The following is a 21,260-nucleotide window of genomic DNA, read 5'->3' on the forward strand; positions in this document are numbered from 1 at the left end:
ATCGCACTGGGATGGGATTGGGATGGGAACGGGAATGGGACTGGGATGGGAATGACACTGGGATGGGGCTGGGACGGCACTGGGATGATACTGGGACCGGAACGATGCCGGGATGGCACTGGGATGATACTGGGACGGTACTGGAATGGCACTGGGGTGGGACTGGGATGGCACTGGGATGGTACGGGGACGATACTGGGACTGGGACGGCACTGGGATGGTACTGGGCTGGTACTGGGACAGCACCAGCACATGGGGACTGCAATGGGGCTGGGCTGGCACCAGTATCGCCCTGAGACTGGGACCAGTATGGCCCAGTATCGCCCCGGAACAAGGACCAGTATGGCCCAGTATTGCCCCGGAACAAGGACCAGTATGGCCCAGTATCGCCCCGGAACAAGGACCAGTATGGTCCAGTATAGTCTTAGGACTGGGAGCAGCAACAGGGACCGGTATGGCCCAGTATTCAACTAGAACTGGGACCAGTATGGCCCAGTATCGCCCTGCGACTGGGACGAGCGCTGCAGCTGCTGCCCCGCCCTAAGCCCCGCCCCCGCCACCAGGCACCGCCCCCTCAAGACCACGCCCCCCAGCAACCCCGCCCCACCACGAAGCCCCATCCCCTTTTCGCGCCGCGGCCCTGAGGCCACGCCCCCTCCTCCGACTCCTCCCTCTCCGCCACGTCATACGCAGCGCCCCGCCCCTTTCCTCGCCCTCACTTCCGCTTCCGCTCGCTCCGGTGCGGCGGGCCCGCCGGTGAGTGGATGTTCGTCCGGTCGCTTCCCGGCCCGTTTCTCCGGTACCACCGGGTCCCGGCCCCTTTCTCCGTCCCCCCCCTGGATCCCCCCCGACCCACCGGGGCCGCTCAGGGGCCGCCGCGGTAGCGAATCCCCCGACGGGCCCGATCCGGGGCCTGTGCGCCCCGAGGGGTGCCCGGTGTGTGTCCGTCCGCCCCGGTACCGGCGCTCCCGCTACCCCCACAGTGTCCCCATCCTTCCGCGGGGGTGCCCGGTGTCCCCTGCCCCCTCACTCCCGGTGTCCCCTGCCCCCCCACTCCCGGTGTGTTCCCCCCCACTCCCGTTATCACTGCCCCCCCCTCCCGGTATCGCCACCGGGTGTCCCGTACCCCCCAATCCCGGGTCGCTCCGTGTCCTATAACACCCGTTCTCCCGTAGGAACCAGCAGCCGCTGCGCCTCCTCCTCTCCAACCCCACGGTGTCCCGGTTCTCCTCACTCGGTGTCCCGGTTCCCCCCCTACTCGGTGTCCCGTTTCCCCCCCCCGCCCCGGTGCCTCCGGTGCCCCCGGGATGTGGCACGAGGCCCGGAAGCACGAGCGCAAGCTGCGCGGGATGATGGTGGATTACAAGAAACGGGCGGAACGGCGCCGCGAGTACTACGAGAAAATCGTGAGTGGAACCGGGACCGGGACCCCCCCCCGCCAACCGGGGATAACGGGGACAACGGTGACCCCGACGCCCCCCGCCTCCCAGGGACAACAGTGACCCCAACACCCCCCTTGGGGACAATGGTGACCCCGACACCCCCCCTTGGGGACAATGGTGACCCCAGGGGCACCAGTGACCCTGACACCCCCCCTTGGGGACAGTGGTGACCCCGACACCCCCCTTGGGGACAATGGTGACCTCAGGGACACCAGTGATCCCAAAACCCCCCCAGGGACAACAGTGGCTTTGTCACCCCCCTTGGGGACAATGGTGACCCCAACACCCCCCCCAGGGACAGTGGTGACCCCAACACCCCCCTTGGGGACAGTGGTGACCCCAGGGGCACCAGTGACCCCAACACCCCCCCTTGGGGACTATGGTGACCCTGACACCCCCCCTTGGGGACAGTGGTGACCCCAGGGACACCAGTGACCCCAAAGCCCCCCCAGGGACACTGGTGACCCCAACACCCCCCTGGGGACAATAGTAACCCTGACACCCCCCGTTGGGGACAGTGGTGACCCCGACACCCCCCTTGGGGACAATGGTGACCTCAGGGACACCAGTGACCCCAAAACCCCCCCAGGGACAACAGTGGCTTTGTCACCCCCCTTGGGGACAATGGTGACCCCAACACCCCCCCCAGTGACAACAGTGACCCCAACACCCCCCAGTTTTGGGGCAGAAAAGGAGCAGTTGGAGCAGCCCCCCCCAGTTTTCTTTAACTCTTAGGAGTTTTATTCATTATTTATATTAAATTAATTGATTTTCTTGATTATTTAACCGATTTCTGATGTTTTTAACCCAAAATTGGGGCTTTTCTCACCCAGAAAAAGGACCCAGCGCAGTTTCTCCAGGTCCACGGTCGCGCCTGCAAAGTCCACCTGGATTCGGCCGTCGCTCTGGCGGCCGAGAGCCCCGTTAATATGTGAGTGACCCCCCCCAAAATCCCCCCCGGGGTCCCCCAAAATCCCTGGGGGAGTGTGGGTAATCCTGCCCCCCCCCCCAAATTGTCCCCATAGGATGCCCTGGCAAGGGGACACCAACAACATGATCGACCGATTCGACGTACGGGCACATCTGGATCACATCCCGCTCTACACACCCCCCCTGCTCAACCCCATGTAAGTTTGGGGGGGGGGGGGACGACACCCCAAAATCCACCCCCATGCTGTGGGGTCACCCCCCCCCCCCATCCTGATATTGGAGGACTGGGACTAGTATGGAGCTCCCAGTATAAACTGGAGCGAGCGGGGGGTAAAATGGGGCAAAGGGATCCATCCCCCCACCCCAAAACTAATAGATGGGGGGGGGGAGAAGCCCCAAATTAGCGTGGGGGGGTTAATTAATAATGATGTATTTACCCCCCCCCCCCCCCCATCCTGATTTTGGAGGACTGGGACTAGTATGGAGCTCCCAGTATAAACTGGAGCGAGCGGGGGGTAAAATGGGGCAAAGGGATCCATCCCCCCACCCCAAAACTAATAGATGGGGGTGGGGAGAAGCCCCAAATTAGCGTGGGGGGGTTAATTAATAATGATGTGTTTACCCCCCCCCCCCCATCCTGATTTTGGAGGACTGGGACTAGTATGGAGCTCCCAGTATAAACTGGAGCGAGCGGGGGGTAAAATGGGGCAAAGGGATCCATCCCCCCACCCCAAAACTAATAGATGGGGGGGGGGAGAAGCCCCAAATTAGCGTGGGGGGGTTAATTAATAATGATGTGTTTACCCTCCCCCCCCCATCCTGATATTGGAGGACTGGGACTAGTATGGAGCTCCCAGTATAAACTGGAGCGAGCAGGGGGTAAAATGGGGCAAAGGGATCCATCCCCCCACCCCAAAACTAATAGATGGGGGGGGGGAGAAGCCCCAGATTAGCGTGGGGGGGTTAATTAATAATGATGTGTTTACCCCCCCCCCCCCCATCCTGATATTGGAGGACTGGGACTAGTATGGAGCTCCCAGTATAAACTGGAGCGAGCGGGGGGTAAAATGGGGCAAAGGGATCCATCCCCCCACCCCAAAACTAATAGATGGGGGGGGGGGAGAAGCCCCAAATTAGCGTGGGGGGGTTAATTAATAATGATGTGTTTACCCCCCCCCCCCCCCAGATCCCCCGAGCAGGAGTCGGATGAGAGGAAATGCAACTACGAGCGGTACCGGGGGCTGGTGCAGAACGACTTCGCCGGCAGTGAGTGGATTTTGGGGTGAATTCACCCCAAATTGGGCCGTGCTGTCCCCCCAGGATTGAGGAGCAGCGAGTGGGGGTGCGGGGGGTGGATTTTGGGGTGAATTCACCCCAAATTGGGCTGTTTTGTCCCTATTTTGGGGTGAATCCCCCCCCAAATCGGGCCATATTGTCCCCATGTCCCCAGTGTCAGAGGAGCAGTGTCTAGGGGGTGGATTTTGGGGTGAATCCCCCCCAAATCAGCCCATATTGTCCCCATGTCCCCCAGTCTCAGAGGAGCAGTGTCTGGGGGTGCAGGGGGTGGATTTTGGGGTGAATCCCCCCCAAATCAACCTATATTGTCCCCATGTCCCCAGTCTCAGAGGAGCAGTGTCTGGGGGTGCAGGGGGTGGATTTTGGGGTGAATCCCCCCCAAATCAGCCCATATTGTCCCTATGTCCCCAGTCTCAGAGGAGCAGTGTCTGGGGGTGCAGGGGGGTGGATTTTGGGGTGAATCCCCCCCAAATCAACCCATATTGTCCCCATGTCCCCAGTCTCAGAGGAGCAGTGTCAAGGGGTGGATTTTGGGGTGAATCCCCCCCAAATCAACCCATATTGTCCCCATGTCCCCAGTCTCAGAGGAGCAGTGTCTGGGGGTGCAGGGGGTGGATTTTGGGGTGAAACCCCCCCAAATCAGCCCATGTTGTCCCCATGTCCCCAGTCTCAGAGGAGCAGTGTCAAGGGGTGGATTTTGGGGTGAATCCCCCCCAAATCAGCCCATATTGTCCCCATGTCCCCAGTCTCAGAGGAGCAGTGTCAAGGGGTGGATTTTGGGGTGAATCCCCCCCAAATCAGCCCATATTGTCCCCATGTCCCCAGTCTCAGAGGAGCAGTGTCTGGGGGTACAGGGGGTGGATTTTGGGGTGAACCCCCCCCAGATCAGCCCATATTGTCCCTATGTCCCCGGTCTCAGAGGAGCAGTGTCAAGGGGTGGATTTTGGGGTGAATCCCCCCTAAATCAACCCATATTGTCCCCTTGTCCCCCGTCTCAGAGGTGCAGTGTCTGGGGGTACAGAGGGTGGATTTTGGGGTGAATCCCCCCCAAATCAGCCCATATTGTCCCCATGTCCCCAGTCTCAGAGGTGCAGTGTCAAGGGGTGGATTTTGGGGTGAATCCCCCCCAAATCAGCCCATATTGTCCCCATGTCCCCAGTCTCAGAGGAGCAGTGTCTGGGGGTGGATTTTGGGGTGAATCCCCCCCAAATCAGCCCATATTGTCCCCATGTCCCCAGTCTCAGAGGAGCAGTGTCAAGGGGTGGATTTTGGGGTGAATCCCCCCCAAATCAGCCCATATTGTCCCCATGTCCCCAGTCTCAGAGGAGCAGTGTCAAGGGGGGATTTTGGGGTGAATCCCCCCCAAATCAGCCCATATTGTCCCCATGTCCCCAGTCCTCAGAGGAGCAGTGTCTGGGGGTACAGGGGGTGGATTTTGGGGTGAATCCCCCCCAAATCAACCCATATTGTCCCCATGTCCCCAGTCTCAGAGGAGCAGTGTCAAGGGGGGGATTTTGGGGTGAATCCCCCCCAAATCAGCCCATATTGTCCCCATGTCCCCAGTCTCAGAGGAGCAGTGTCTGGGGTGCAGGGGGTGGATTTTGGGGTGAATCCCCCCCCAAATCAACCCATATTGTCCCCATGTCCCCAGTGTCAGAGGAGCAGTGTCAAGGGGGGGATTTTGGGGTGAATCCCCCCCAAATCAACCCATATTGTCCCCATGTCCCCAGTGTCAGAGGAGCAGTGTCTGGGGGTGCAGGGGGTGGATTTTGGGGTGAATTCACCCCAAATTTGGCTGTGTTGTCCCTATTTTGGGGTGAATCCCCCCCAAATCGGGCCATATTGTCCCCATGTCCCCAGTCTCAGAGGTGCAGTGTCTAGGGGGGGATTTTGGGGTGAATCCCCCCCAAATCAGCCCATATTGTCCCCATGTCCCCAGTCTCAGAGGAGCAGTGTCTGGGGGTGCAGGGGGTGGATTTTGGGGTGAAACCCCCCCAAATCAGCCCATGTTGTCCCCATGTCCCCCAGTCTCAGAGGAGCAGTGTCTGGGGGTGGATTTTGGGGTGAATCCCCCCCAAATCAGCCCATATTGTCCCCATGTCCCCAGTCTCAGAGGAGCAGTGTCTGGGGGTACAGGGGGTGGATTTTGGGGTGAATCCCCCCCAAATCACCCCATATTGTCCCCATGTCCCCAGTCTCAGAGGAGCAGTGTCTGGGGGTACAGGGGGTGGATTTTGGGGTGAATCCCCCCCAAATCACCCCATATTGTCCCCATGTCCCCAGTCTCAGAGGAGCAGTGTCAAGGGGGGGATTTTGGGGTGAATCCCCCCCAAATCAGCCCATATTGTCTCCATGTCCCCAGTCTCAGAGGAGCAGTGTCTGGGGGTACAGGGGGTGGATTTTGGGGTGAACCCCCCCTAAATCAACCCATATTGTCCCCAGTCTCGGAGGAGCAATGTCTGTACCAGATCTACATCGACGAGCTCTACGGTGGCCTCCAAAAACCCAACGAGGACGAGAAGAAGAAGTGAGTGTGACAAGAGGGGGACGGGTGTCACCCAGGGTGTCCCCAGGGTGTCCCCAGGGTGGGTGACAGGAGGGGGTGACGCGTGTGTCCCCAGGCTGGCGGAGAAGAAGGCGTCCATCGGGTACACGTACGAGGACAGCACGGTGGCCGAGCTGGAGGGGGCGCCGGAGCCGCAGCCGCGCGGGGACGAGGACGACAGCGAGGAGGACAGCGAGGAGGACGAGGACGAGGTCATCCCCGACATCGGTAACGCGCTGCCCCTTTCCTTGCCTCTTCTCTCCCCATTTTCCCTGCCCATTTGGCAGTTTCCTGCCCGTTTTCCTGCCTGTTTCCTCCCCATTCTCTCCCCAGTTCTCTCCCCATTTCCCTCCCCATTATCTCCCCAGTTTCCTGCCCATTTCCTCCCCATTCTCTCCCCAGTTTCCCTTGCCGTTCTCTCCCCGTTTCCCTCCCCGTTTCCCTCCCCGTTTCCCTCCCCGTTTCCCTCCCCGTTTCCCTCCCCGTTTCCCTCCCCGTTTCCCTCCCCGTTTCCCTCCCCGTTTCCCTCCCCGTTTCCCTCCCCGTTTCCCTCCCCGTTTCCCTCCCCGTTTCCCTCCCCGTTTCCCTCCCCATTATCTCCCCAGTTTCCTGCCCATTTCCTCCCCATTTCCTCCCAGTTTCCTTGCCCGTTCTCTCCCCGTTTCCCTCCCCGTTTCTCTCCCCGTTTCCCTCCCCGTTTCTCTCCCCGTTTCCCTCCCCGTTTCCCTCCCCGTTTCCCTCCCCGTTTCCCCTCCCCGTTTCCCTCCCCGTTTCCCTCCCATTTCCTTGCCCATTCTCTCCCCATTTCCCTGCCCATTTGGCAGTTTCCTCCCCGTTTCCCTGCCCGTTTCCTCCCCGTTTCCCTGCCCGTTTCCTCCCCGTTTCCCTGCCCGTTCTCTCCCCGTTTCCCTGCCCGTTCTCTCCCCGTTTCCCTCCCCGTTCTCTCCCCGTTTCCCTCCCCGTTCTCTCCCCATTTCCCTGCCCATTTGGCAGTTTCCTCCCCGTTTCCCTGCCCGTTTCCCTGCCCGTTTCCTCCCCGTTTCCCTGCCCATTTCCTCCCCGTTTCCCTGCCCGTTTCCTCCCCGTTTCCCTGCCCGTTTCCTCCCCGTTTCCCTGCCCGTTTCCCTGCCCGTTTCCCTGCCCGTTCTCTCCCCGTTTCCCTCCCCGTTCTCTCCCCGTTTCCCTCCCCGTTCTCTCCCCGTTTCCCTGCCCGTTCTCTCCCCATTTCCCTGCTCATTCTCTCCCTATTTCCCTGCCCATTTGGCAGTTTCCTGCCCGTTTTCCTGCCCGTTTCCTCCCCATTCTTTCCCCAGTTCTCTCCCCCGTTTCCCTGCCCATTTGGCAGTTTCCTGCCCGTTTCCTCCCCATTCTCTCCCCAGTTTCCTCCCCGTTTCCCTGCCCGTTCTCTCCCCGTTTCCCTCCCCGTTCTCTCCCCGTTTCCCTCCCCCGTTCTCTCCCCATTTCCCTGCTCATTCTCTCCCCATTTCCCTGCCCATTTGGCAGTTTCCTGCCTGTTTTCCTGCCCGTTTCCTCCCCATTCTCTCCCCAGTTTCCTGCCCGTTTCCCTGCCCATTCTCTCCCCCGTTTCCCTGCCCGTTCTCTCCCCGTTTCCCTGCCCGTTCTCTCCCCATTTCCCTGCCCGTTCTCTCCCCGCTTCTCTGCCCATTTGGCAGTTTCCTGCCCGTTTTCCTGCCTGTTTCCTCCCCAGTATCTCCCCAGGTTCCTGCCCATTTCCTCCCCATTCTCTCCCCAGTTTCCTTGCCCGTTCTCTCCCCATTTCCCTGCCCATTTGGCAGTTTCCTGCCTGTTTCCTCCCCATTCTATCCCCAGTTTCCTGCCAATTTCCCTGCCGTTCTCTCCCCGTTTCCCTGCCCATTTGGCAGTTTCCTGCCTGTTTCCCTGCCCGTTCTCTCCCCGTTTCCCTGCCCGTTCTCTCCCCCGTTTCCCTGCCCGTTCTCTCCCGTTTCCCTGCCCGTTCTCTCCCCGTTTCCCTGCCCGTTCTCTCCCCGTTTCCCTGCCCGTTCTCTCCCCGTCTTCCGTTTCCCTGCCCGTTTCCTCCCCGTTTCCCTGCCCGTTTCCTCCCCGTTTCCCTGCCCGTTCTCTCCCCGTTTCCCTGCCCGTTCTCTCCCCGTTTCCTGCCCGTTCTCTCCCCGTTTCCCTCCCCGTTCTCTCCCCATTTCCTTGCCCATTCTCTCCCCATTTCTCTGCCCATTTGGCAGTTTCCTGCCTGTTTTCCTGCCCGTTTCCTCCCCATTCTCTCCCCAGTTCTCTCCCCATTTCCCTGCCCGTTCTCTGCCCGTTTCTCTGCTCATTTGGCAGTTTCCTGCCCGTTTTCCTGCCCGTTTTCCTGCCCATTTTCCTGCCCATTTCCTCCCCATTATCTCCCCAGTTCTCTCCCCATTTCCCTGCCCGTTCTCTCCCTATTTCCCTGCCCATTTGGCAGTTTCCTGCCCGTTTTCCTGCCGTTTCCTCCCCATTCTCTCCCCAGTTTCCTGCCTGTTTCCCTGCCCCTTCTCTCCCCATTTCCCTGCCCATTTGGCAGTTTCCTGCCTGTTTTCCTGCCCGTTTCCTCCCCATTCTCTTCCCAGTTCTCTCCCCATTTCCCTGCCCGTTCTCTGCCCGTTTCTCTGCTCATTTGGCAGTTTCCTGCCCGTTTTTCCTGCCCATTTTCCTGCCCGTTTCCTCCCCATTCTCTTCCCAGTTCTCTCCCCATTTCCCTGCCCGTTCTCTCCCCGTTTCTCTGCTCATTTGGCAGTTTCCTGCCCGTTTTTCCTGCCTGTTTCCTCCCCATTATCTCCCCAGTTTCCTGCCTGTTTCCTCCCCATTCTCTCCCCAGTTTCCTGCCCGTTTCCTCCCCATTCTCTCCCCAGTTTCCTGCCCGTTTCCCTGCCCATTGTCTCTCCATTATCTCCCCATTTCCCTGTCTGGTCCTCTCCCCTCTCCCCCCCCCGTTATTTCCCCCTCTCCCCCCCCCGTTATTTCCCCCTCTTCCCCCCCGTTATTTCCCCCTCTTCCCCCCCCATTATTTCCCCCTCTTCCCCCCCTTATTCCCTCCCCCCCTTATTATTCCCCCCTCTCCCCCCCTTATTATTCCCCCCTCTCCCCCCCTTATTATTCCCCCCTCTCCCCCCCTTATTATTCCCCCTCTCCCCCCCTTATTATTCCCCCTCTCCCCCCCTTATTATTTCCCCCCTCCCCCCTTATTGTTCCCCCCCTCCCCCTTATTATTGCCCCTCCCCCCCCTTATTATTGCCCCCTCCCCCCCCCTTATTATTGCCCCCCTCCCCCCCCTTATTATTCCCCCCTCCCCCCCCTTATTATTCCCCCCTCCCCCCCCTTATTATTCCCCCCTCCCCCCCCTTATTATTCCCCCTCCCCCCCCTTATTATTCCCCCCTCCCCCCCCTTATTATTGCCCCCTCTCCCCCCCTTATTATTGCCCCCTCTCCCCCCCTTATTATTGCCCCCTCTCTCCCCCCTTATTATTCCCCCCCTCCCCCTTATTATTCCCCCCCCCTTATTATTCCCCCCTCTCCCCCCTTATTATTCCCCCCTCTCCCCCCTTATTATTCCCCCCCCCCTTATTATTCCCCCCCCCTTATTATTCCCCCCTCTCCCCCCTTATTATTCCCCCCTCTCCCCCTATTATTCCCCCTCTCCCCCCTTATTATTCCCCCCTCTCCCCCCTTATTATTCCCCCCTCTCCCCCCTTATTATTCCCCCCCTCCCCCCCTTATTATTCCCCCCCTCCCCCCTTATTATTCCCCCCCTCCCCCCTTATTATTTCTCCCCTCTCCTCCCCCTTATTATTTCCCCCCCCCCTTATTATTTCTCCCCTCTTCCCCCCTTTATTATTCCCCCCTCTCCCCCCCTTATTTTTGCCCCCTCTCCCCCCTTATTATTCCCCCCTCTCCCCCCCTTATTTTTCCCCCCTCTCTCCCCCCTTATTTTTCCCCCCTCTCCCCCCCTTATTTTTCCCCCTCTCCCCCCCTTATTTTTCCCCCCTCTCCCCCCCTTATTATTCCCCCCTCCCCCCCTTATTATTCCCCCCTCCCCCCCTTATTATTTCCCCCCCTCCCCCCCCTATTATTTCCCCCCCTTATTATTTCCCCCCCTTATTATTTCCCCCCCTTATTATTTCCCCCCCTTATTATTTCCCCCCCCTTATTATTTCCCCCCCTTATTATAACCCCCCTTATTATTCCTCCCCTCTCCCCCCCTTATTATTTCCCCCCTCCCCCCCCCTTATTATAACCCGCCCTTATTATTTCTCCCCTTCTTCCCCCCCCCCTTATTATTTCCCCCCATCTCCCCCTCCTTATTATTACCTGCCCTTATTATTTCCCCCCTCTCCCCCCCTTTATTAATCCCCCCCCTTATTATTTCCCCCCTCTGCCCCCCCTTATTATTTCTCCCCCTCTCCCCCCCTTATTATTTCCCCCCTCTCCCCCCCCATTATTCCCCCCCCTTATTATTCCCCCCCCCCTTATTATTCCCCCCCCTCCCCCAGACGTGGAGGTGGACGTGGACGAGCTGAACCAGGAGCAGGTCGCCGACCTCAACAAACAAGCCACCACCTACGGGATGGCCGAGGGCGACTTCGTCAGGTGGGGACACCCCGGGGGGGGGACTTTGGGGACACCCCAGTGACCTTGGGGACCCCCCAGCACCCCGGGGGGGGGTTTACTGGGGGTCTCTGTGTTTTTTGGGGCGCACAAGGATGTTGCGGAAGGACAAGGAGGAGGCGGAAGCCATTAAGAACGCCAAAGCGCTGGAGGAGGAGAAAGCCATGTACTCGGTGAGGGAGCTGGGGGGGCTTAAATACCCCTGGGGGGTCCCGAAATCCCCCTTGGGGGGTTTGTAACCCCATGGGGGGGGTCCCTAAATCCCCTTGGTTGGGGGTTTAATCCCATAGGGGATCCCTAAATCCCTCTGGGGTGTTTTTAATCCCATGGGGGGTCCTGAAATCCCCATGGGGGGGTCCTGAAATCCCCATGAGGGGGGTTCCTAAATCCCCATGGGGGGTTTGTAACCCCATTAGGGGTCCCTAAATCCCCCCTGGGGGGACTGTAACCCCATGAGGGGAGTTCCTAAATCCCCAAGGGGGGTTTGTAACCCCATTAGGGGTCCCTAAATCCCCCCTGGGGGGACTGTAACCCCATGAGGGGGGTTCCTAAATCCCCATGGGGGGTTTGTAACCCCATTAGGGGTCCCTAAATCCCCCCTGGGGGGGACTGTAACCCCATGAGGGGGGTTCCTAAATCCCCATGGGGGGGTTTGTAACCCCATTGGGGGTCCCTAAATCCCCCCTGGGAGGACTGTAACCCCATGAGGGGGGTTCCTAAATCCCCATGGGGGGTTTGTAACCCCATTAGGGGTCCCTAAATCCCCCCTGGGGGGACTGTAACCCCATGAGGGGGGTTCCTAAATCCCCATGGGGGGTTTGTAACCCCATTAGGGGTCCCTAAATCCCCCCTGGGGGGACTGTAACCCCATGAGGGGGGTCCCTAAATCCCCAAGGGGGGTTTGTAACCCCATTAGGGGTCCCTAAATCCCCCCTGGGGGGACTGTAACCCCATGAGGGGGGTCCCTAAATCCCATGGTGGGGGGGTTGTAGCCCCTTTAGGGGTCCCTAATTCCCCATGGGGGGTTTGTAACCCTGGAGGGGGGTCCCTAAATCCCCATGGGGGGTTTGTAACCCCGTGGGCGGTCCCTGAAACCCACATGGGGGGGTCCCTTAAATCCCTATGGGGGCTGTAGCCCAATGGGGGGGTCCCTAAATCCCCATGATGGGGGTTGTAACCCCATGGGGGGTCCTTAAATCCCTATGGGGGCTGTAGCCCAATGGGGGGGTCCCTAAATCCCCATGATGGGGTTGTAACCCCATGGGGGGTCCTTAAATCCCTATGGGGGCTGTAGCCCAATGGGGGGGTCCCTAAATCCCCATGATGGGGTTGTAACCCCATGGGGGGTCCTTAAATCCCTATGGGGGCTGTAGCCCAGTGGGGGGTCCCTAAATCCCCATGATGGGGTTGTAACCCCATGGGGGGGTCCTTAAATCCCTATGGGGGCTGTAGCCCAGTGGGGGGTCCCTAAATCCCCATGATGGGGTTGTAACCCCATGGGGAGGTCCTTAAATCCCTATGGGGGGGCTGTAACCCTGGAGGGGGGGTTTGTAACCCCATTGGGGGGCTTTATAACCCCATGGGGGGCCCTAAGTCCCCTGATGTGTCTATAACCCCATGGGGGGGGTCCCTAAATGCCCTTGGGGAGTCTATAACCGCATGGCGGGGGGGGGGGTCCCTAAATGCCCGTGGTGTGTCTATAACCCCATGAAGGGGTCCCTAAATCCCCTGGTGTGTCTATAGCCCCATGGGGGGGTCCCTAAATGCCCCTGGGGGGTCTATAACCCTATGGGGGGGTCCCTATATCCCCCCAGGGCCGTCGCTCTCGCCGCCAGCGCAGGGAATTCCGGGAGAAACGCCTGAAAGGGAGGAAGATCAGCCCCCCCAGGTGACCCCCCCTGGCTCCCTGTCCCCTTCCTGGGGGTCCCGGGGGCTCCGTGTCCCCCCCCGGTGTCCCCAACCCTGACGCCGTGTCCTTCGCAGCTACGCGCGCAGGGACAGCCCCACGTACGACCCCTACAAACGGTGAGTGCGATTCACCCCCAGGGACGTCCCCAAGGGTCCCCTTCCCATTGGGGACATCCTGAGGGTCCCCTTGTCTTTGGGGATGTCCCCAAGGGTCCCCTTCCCATTGGGGACATCCTGAGGGTCCCCTTGTCTTTGGGGACGTCCCCAAGGGTCCCCTTCCCATTGGGGACATCCTGAGGGTCCCCTTGTCTTTCGGGGACGTCCCCAAGGGTCCCCCTTCCCATTGGGGACATCCTGAGGGTCCCCTTGTCTTTGGGGACGTCCCCAAGGGTCCCCTTCCCATTGGGGACATCCTGAGGGTCCCCTTGTCTTTGGGGACGTCCCCAAGGGTCCCCTTCCCATTGGGGACATCCTGAGGGTCCTCTTGTCTTTGGGGACGTCCCCAAGGGTCCCCTTCCCATTGGGGACATCCTGAGGGTCCCCTTGTCTTTGGGGATGTCCCCAAGGGTCCCCTTCCCATTGGGGACATCCTGAGGGTCCCGTTGTCTTTGGGGACGTCCCCAAGGGTCCCCTTCCCATTGGGGACATCCTGAGGGTCCTCCTTGTCTTTGGGGACGTCCCCGAGGGTCCCCTTCCCATTGGGGACATCCTGAGGGTCCCCTTGTCTTTGGGGACGTCCCCAAGGGTCCCCTTCCCATTGGGGACATCCTGAGGGTCCCCTTGTCTTTGGGGACGTCCCCGAGGGTCCCCTTCCCATTGGGGACATCCTGAGGGTCCCCTTGTCTTTGGGGACGTCCCCAAGGGTCCCCTTCCCATTGGGGACATCCTGAGGGTCCCCTTGTCTTTGGGGACGTCCCCAAGGGTCCCCTTCCCATTGGGGACATCCTGAGGATCCCCTTGTCTTTGGGGACGTCCCCAAGGGTCCCCTTCCCATTGGGGACATCCTGAGGGTCCCCTTGTCTTTGGGGACGTCCCCGAGGGTCCCCTTCCCATTGGGGACATCCTGAGGGTCCCCTTGTCTTTGGGGACGTCCCCAAGAGTCCCCTTGTCTTTAGGGATGTCCCCAAGGGTCCCCTTCCCACTGGGGGACATCCCTGAGGGTGCTCTCCCTGCTGGGGACATCCCCTTCCCATTGGGGATGTCCCCAAGTGTCCCCTTCCCACTGGGGATGTCCCCAAGGGTTCCTTTCCCGCTGGGGATGTCCCTAGGTGTCCCCTTCCCACTGGGGACATCCCTTCTCTCTGGGGATGCCCCCAAGGGTCCCCTCCTCTTTAGGGACATCCCCAAGGGTCCCCTTCCCACTGGGGATGTCCCCAAACGTCCCCTTCCCACTGGGGACATCACTTCTCTCTGGGAATGTCCCCAAGGGTCCCCTTCCCCTTGGGGGCGTCCCGAGTGTCCCCTTCCCACTGGGGACATTCCCAAGGGTCCCCTTCTCTCTAAGGACATCCCCAAGGGTCCCCTTCCCATTGGGGACGTCCCTGAGTGTCCCCTTCCCTCTGGGGATGTCCCCAAGCGTCCCCTTCCCACTGGGGACATCCCTTCTCTCTGGGGATTCCCCAAGGGTCCCCTTCCCCTTGGGGGCGTCCTGAGTGTCCCCTTCCCACTGGGGACATTCCCAAGGGTCCCCTTCTCTCTAGGGACATCCTGCATGTCCCCTTCCCACTGGGAATGTCCCCAAGGGTCTCCTTCCTACTGGGTATGTCCCCGAGGGTCCCCTTGTCTTTAGGGACATCCCCAAGGGTCCCTTTCCCACTGGGGACGTCCTGAGTGTCCCCTTCCCATTGGGGACGTCCCCAAGGGTCCTCTTCTCTTTAGGGACATCCCTTAGGGTCCCCTTCCCATTGGGGACGTCCCCAAGGGTCCTCTTCTCTTTAGGGACATCCCTTAGGGTCCCCTTCCCATTGGGGACGTCCCCAAGGGTCCTCTTCTCTTTAGGGACATCCCTTAGGGTCCCCTTCCCATTGGGGACGTCCCCAAGGGTCCTCTTCTCTTTAGGGACATCCCTTAGGGTCCCCTTCCCATTGGGGACGTCCCCAAGGGTCCTCTTCTCTTTAGGGACATCCCTTAGGGTCCCCTTCCCATTGGGGACGTCCCCAAGGGTCCTCTTCTCTTTAGGGACATCCCTTATGGTCCCCTTCCCATTGGGGACATCCCGAGCATCCCCTTCCCCACTGGGGACATCCCCAAGCATCCCCCTTAATTTTGGGGGGGCGCATTTTGGCAACCGCCGCGTTCCCCATCCCCCCAGCTCTCCCTCGGAGTCCAGCTCGGAATCTCGCTCGCGGTCGCGGACGCCGTCGCCGGGTCACGAGGAGAAAATCACCTTCATCACCAGCTTCGGCGGCAGCGACGAGGAGGCGGCGGCGGCTTCGGCGGCGCAAACCGGCGGCGGCACCGCCAACCCCGGCAAAACCGCCGCCGCGCCGGGCCGGCAGCGCTCGGTGCCACCGGGCAGCGCGGGGCGGCGCGCCGCGTCCCGGTCGGTAACTCTCGACGCCCAGCGCGGTTTTGGTAACACCGAGGTGGTGGCGGGGGACGCTGGGGACGCCGGTGACACCGTAACGTGGTGGATGGTGCTTGTCCAAGAGGGAGCCAAGGGGGTTTTTGGTTGAGGAACCACGCGGGGGTGGTGGTGGCACCGGTGTCATCGCGGTGCTGGATTCTACAGCTCGTAGAGGGGCTTGGTGGCATCTCAGGGTCGCTTGGGGACCATCAGGTCTAAGAGGGACTTGGTGGTATCTCCAGAGGCCCATCAGGTCCAAGAGGGACTTGGTGGCATCTCAGGGTGCTTGGGGACCATCAGGTCTATCAGGTCTAAGAGGGACTTGGTGGCATCTCCAGAGTCCCATCAGATCCAAGAGGGACTTGGTGGCATCTCAGGGTCCCATCAGATCCAAGAAGGGACTTGATGGGATCTCAGGGTGCTTGGGGGCATCTCAGGGTCCCATCAGATCCAAGAAGGCACGTGATGGCATCTCAGGGTGCTTGGGGGCATCTCCAGGGTCCTTGGGGACCCTCAGGTCTATCAGGTCTAAGAGGGACTTGGTGGCATCTCAGGGTCCCTTGGGGACTATATGATCTAAGAGGGACTTGGTGGCATCTCAGGGTCCCATCAGATCCAAGGGGGACCTGGTGGCATCTCCATGGTCCTTGGGGACCATCAGGTCTAAGAGGGACTTGGTGGCATCTCCACGGTCCCCATCAGACCCAGGATGCACTTGGTGGCATCTCAGGGTCTCTTGGGGTCCATCAGATCTGAGAGGGGACGTGGTGGCATCTCAGAGTCCCATCAGATCCAAGAGGGTCTTGGTGGCATCTCCAGGGTCCCATTAGATCCAAGAGGGACTTGGTGGCGTCTCCAGAGTCCCATCAGGTCCAAGAGGGACTTGGTGGCATCTCCAGAGTCCCATCAGGTCTAAGAGGGACTTGGTGGCATCTCCAGGGTCCCATCAGACCCAAGAGGGACTTGGTGGCGTCTCCAGAGTCCCATCAGACCCAAGGGGGACTTGGTGGCATTTCCAGGGTCCTTGGGGACCATCAGGTCTAAGAGGGACCTGGTGGCATCTCCAGGGTCCCATCAGGTCCAAGAGGGACTTGGTGGCATCTCCAGGGTCCCATCAGATCCAGGGGGGACCTGGTGGCATCTCCAGGGTCCTTGGGGACCATCAGATCTAAGAGGGACGTGGTGGCATCTCAGAGTCCCATCAGATCCAAGAGGGTCTTGGTGGGCATCTCCAGGGTCCCATCAGGTCCAAGAGGGACTTGGTGGCATCTCCAGGGTCCCATCAGACCCAAGAGGGACTTGGTGGTGTCTCCAGAGTCCCATCAGACCCAAGGGGGACTTGGTGGCATTTCCAGGGTCCTTGGGGACCATCAGGTCTAAGAGGGACCTGGTGGCATCTCCAGGGTCCCATCAGGTCCAAGAGGGACTTGGTGGCATCTCCAGGGTCCCATCAGATCCAAGAGGGACTTGGTGGCATCTCCAGGGTCCCATCAGACCCAGGATGCACTTGGTGGCATCTCAGGGTCCCTTGGGGACCATCAGATCTAAGAGGGACGTGGTGGCATCTCAGGGTCCCATCAGATCCAAGAGGGACTTGGTGGCATCTCAGGGTCCCATCAGATCCAAGAGGGACGTGGTGGCATCTCAGGGTCCCATCAGATCCAAGAGGGACTTGGTGGCATCTCAGGGTCCTATCAGATCCAAGAGGGACTTGGTGGCATCTCCATGGAGAACTGGGGGTGACATTTGCATTGCAAGCCACCAGGACGCCGGTGCCACCACGATCACCGTGTCCCCCACAGGCGCCGCTCTTCATCCTCGTCTTCCTCCCCATCCTCCTCCTCCTCGTCGTCCTCGGTCCAGCTCCAGCTCCCGGTGTCGCCGCGGTTGCCGCCGGCCCGGCCGGTACCGGCGCTCGCGCTCCCGCCGCTCCGCTCCTGGTCCCGCTGTCGCCGCGAGGGGCGCCGGCGCTCGCCGCTCCTACAGCCCCGACCGGGGGGGGCACCGCTACGGCCCCCGGCGCCGCTCACGGTACAGACGCGGAGATCCCCTTTGCCCCCCCCCCCCTTTTGCCCCCCCCCCTTTGCCCCCCCCCCCTTTGCCCCCCCCCCTTTGCCCCCCCCCCTTTGCCCCCCCCCCCTTTGCCCCCCCCCCCTTTGCCCCCCCCCCTTTGCCCCCCCCCCCTTTGCCCCCCCCCCTTTGCCCCCCCCCCTTTTGCCCCCCCCCCTTTTGCCCCCCCCTTTTGCCCCCCCCTTTTGCCCCCCCCTTTTGCCCCCCCCTTTTGCCCCCCCCTTTCTTCTCCTTTTCCACCCAGTTTCCCCTTCAGTTTCTGTCCAGTTCCCCCCTCCCAGTTCCCCCCCTCCCAGTTCCCCCCCCTCCCAGTTCCCCCCTCCCAGTTCCCCCCCTCCCAGTTCCCCCCCTCCCAGTTCCCCCCCCCCAGTTCCCCCCCCCCAGTTCCCCCCCCCCCAGTTCCCCCCCCCCCCCAGTTCCCCCCCCCCCCCAGTTCCCCCCCCCCTGTTTCCCCCCCCTGTTCCCCCCCCCAGTTCCCCCCCCCCCCAGTTCCCCCCCCCCAGTTCCCCCCCCCCAGTTCCCCCCCCCCAGTTCCCCCCCCCCAGTTTCCCCCCCCGCCCAGTTCCCCCCCCCCAGGTCCCCCCCCCCCTAGTTCCCCCCCCCTAGTTCCCCCCCCCTAGTTCCCCCCCCCTAGTTCCCACCCCCTAGTTCCCCCCCCAGTTCCCCCACCTAGTTCCCCCCACCCGTTCCCCCCACAGTTCCCACCCCCCCCAGTTCCCCCCCCAGTTCCACCCTCCCAGTTCCACCCCCCCAGTTCCACCCCCCCCCAGTTCCAGTCCCAGTTCCCCCCCATTATATTCCCCCCCCCATTCTATTCGTTCCCCCCCCCATTCTATTCATTCCCCCCCCATTCTATTCATTCCCCCCCATTCTATTCAATCCCCCCCCATTCTATTCAATCCCCCCCCATTCTATTCAATCCCCCCCCCATTCTATTCAATCCCCCCCATTCTATTAATTCCCCCCCCATTCTATTAATTCCCCCCCCCATTATATTAATTCCCCCCCCCATTATATTATTCCCCCCCCCCTTATATTTCCCCCCCATTCCCCCCATCCCCACGACCTCGTGCTCCCTGTGCCCCCCCTGACCTCCCCCCCCCCGCAGGTCCCGCTCCCGCTCCACCGACCGTTCCCGCCGGGGGGGTCCCCGCAGCAGCCCCCGCAGCAGCAGCACCCGCAGCAGCACCCGCAGCCGCTCGCCCTCCCCGGACCCGCCACCCGCAGCACCCGCCGTGGGGGACAAACTGAAAAAGTGAGTCTGGGGACACATTGGGGACACCCACATCACATTGGGGGGGGGGGTGGGGGGGGTCAGCACCCATTAATTAACCCCATTAATTAACTCCTGTGTGTGCCCCCCCCCCCCCACCCAGGGCTGAATCTGCCTGCTGGTAAAGAGACGGGAGCTGCCAAAGTCAGTAAGAATTTAACCTGCCCTTTAATTGGCATCGCCGGGACACCGAGGTGCCCCCCATTGTGTCCCCTTGTGTCCCCTCCCCCCGCCACTTTGTCACCCTGTGGAGCTTGGGGGGGGGGTTGGGTGGCCCTGGGTGTCACCTCCTGGGGTGGCCCCATGGCCCCGGGGTTTGGCCCCATGGGTGACTCATGTGTCACTGTCACCATAGGGACAACCGGACCCCATAGGAGGTCACCCACGTGTCACTGTCACCATAGGGACAGCTGGACCCTATAGGGGGTCACAAGGGTGTCACTATCACCATAGGGACAGCCAGACCCCATAGGGGGTGACCCACGTGTCACTGTCACCGCAGGACCCCATTGGGGTCACCAACATGTCACTGTCACCATAGGGACAGCCAGACCCTATAGGGGGTGACCTATGTGTCACTGTCACCACAGGATCCCAATTGGGGTCACCAACATGTCACTGTCACCATAGGGACAGCCAGACCCTATAGGGAGTCACAAGGGTGTCACTATCACCGTAGGGACAGCCAGACCCCATAGGGGGTGACCTATGTGTCACTGTCACCGCAAGACCCCATTGGGGTCACCAACATGTCACTGTCACCATAGGGACAGCCAGACCCCATAGGGGGTGACCAATGTGTCACTGTCACCACAGGATCCCATTGGGGTCACCAACATGTCACTGTCACCATAGGGACAGCCAGACCCCATAGGGGGTGACCCACGTGTCACTGTCACCGCAGGACCCCATTGGGGTCACCCCACATGTCACTGTCACCATAGGGACAGCCGGACCCTATAGGGGGTCACAAGGGTGTCACTATCACCATAGGGACAGCCAGACCCCATAGGGGGCGACCTATGTGTCACTGTCACCGCAAGACCCCATTGGGGTCACCAACATGTCACTGTCACCATAGGGACAGCCAGACCCTATAGGGGGTGACCTATGTGTCACTGTCACCACAGGATCCCATTGGGGTCACCAACATGTCACTGTCACCATAGGGGACAGCCAGACCCTATAGGGGGTCACAAGGGTGTCACTATCACCATAGGGACAGCCAGACCCCATAGGGGGTGACCTATGTGTCACTGTCACCACAGGATCCCATTGGGGGTCACCAACATGTCACTGTCACCATAGGGACAGCCAGACCCTATAGGGGGTCACCCACATGTCACCATCACCAGAGGACCCTAGAGGGGGTGACCCATGTGTCACCATCACCATAGGGACAATTGGACCCCATAGGGGGTGACCCACGTGTCACTGTCACCATAGGGACAATTGGACCCCATAGGCGGTGACCCATGTGTCACTGTCACCATAGGGACAATTGGACCCCATAGGGGGTGACCCATGTGTCACTGTCACCATAGTGACAATTGGACCCCATAGGGGGTGACCCACGTGTCACTGTCACCATAGGGACAATTGGACCCCATAGGGGGTGACCCACGTGTCACTGTCACCATAGGGACAATCGGACCCCATAGGGGGTGACCCACGTGTCACTGTCACCATAGGGACAATTGGACCCCATAGGGGGTGACCCACGTGTCACTGTCACCGTAGGGACAATCGGACCCCATAGGGGGTGACCCACGTGTCACTGTCACCATAGTGACAATTGGACCCCATAGGGGGTGACCCACGTGTCACTGTCACCATAGGGACAATTGGACCCCATAGGGGGTGACCCCACATGTCACTGTCACCATAGTGACAATTGGACCCCATAGGGGGTGACCCACGTGTCACTGTCACCATAGGGACAATTGGACCCCATAGGGGGTGACCCACGTGTCACTGTCACCATAGGGACAATCGGACCCCATAGGGGGTGACCCACGTGTCACTGTCACCATAGGGACAATTGGACCCCATAGGGGGTGACCCACGTGTCACTGTCACCATAGGGACAATCGGACCCCATAGGGGGGTGACCCACGTGTCACCGTCACCATAGGGACAATTGGACCCCATAGGGGGTGACCCACGTGTCACTGTCACCATAGGGACAATTGGACCCCATAGGGGGTGACCCATGTGTCACCGTCACCATAGGGACAATTAGACCCCATAGGGGGTGACCCACGTGTCACTGTCACCATAGGGACAATTGGACCCCATAGGGGATGACCCACGTGTCACTGTCACCATAGGGACAATTGGACCCCATAGGGGATGACCCACGTGTCACTGTCACCATAGGGACAATTGGACCCCATAGGGGGTGACCCACGTGTCGCTGTCACCGCAGGGACAGCCAGACCCCTGGGGGGGTTGCAGAGGTGTCATTGTCACCGCGGGGTGGTGGGGGGAGCCCGGGGAGCTGCACCGTGTCCCCGTGTCCCCCCCGTGTCACACGCCGTCCCCCCCGTTCCCTTTGCAGCCCAAACTGACCCCCCAGGAGAAGCTGAAGCTGAGGATGCAGAAGA

The 21,260-nt window shown here is 60.7% G+C and overlaps 1 protein-coding gene across 1 annotated transcript; it reads left to right on the forward strand.

Annotated features, from left to right (window-relative positions):
• The first annotated feature begins 601 nt into the window (after nucleotides 1–601).
• CLASRP (CLK4 associating serine/arginine rich protein) lies at nucleotides 602–21,253 on the forward strand. The gene is given in 17 exon segments (XM_065048083.1): nucleotides 602–756; nucleotides 1,176–1,406; nucleotides 2,276–2,373; nucleotides 2,468–2,569; nucleotides 3,559–3,638; nucleotides 6,111–6,195; nucleotides 6,290–6,441; nucleotides 10,723–10,819; nucleotides 10,932–11,010; nucleotides 12,652–12,725; nucleotides 12,821–12,862; nucleotides 15,057–15,287; nucleotides 17,114–17,165; nucleotides 17,167–17,342; nucleotides 18,490–18,636; nucleotides 18,758–18,770; nucleotides 18,772–21,253. Coding segments are annotated over 16 exon segments (1,833 nt in total). The 5' UTR covers nucleotides 602–756; nucleotides 1,176–1,307; the 3' UTR covers nucleotides 19,078–21,253.
• The last annotated feature ends 7 nt before the right edge of the window (nucleotides 21,254–21,260 follow it).

The sequence above is a fragment of the Columba livia genome, unplaced genomic scaffold (assembly GCF_036013475.1).
Source record: "Columba livia isolate bColLiv1 breed racing homer unplaced genomic scaffold, bColLiv1.pat.W.v2 Scaffold_2011, whole genome shotgun sequence".
Classification (NCBI taxonomy): Eukaryota; Metazoa; Chordata; class Aves; order Columbiformes; family Columbidae; genus Columba; species Columba livia.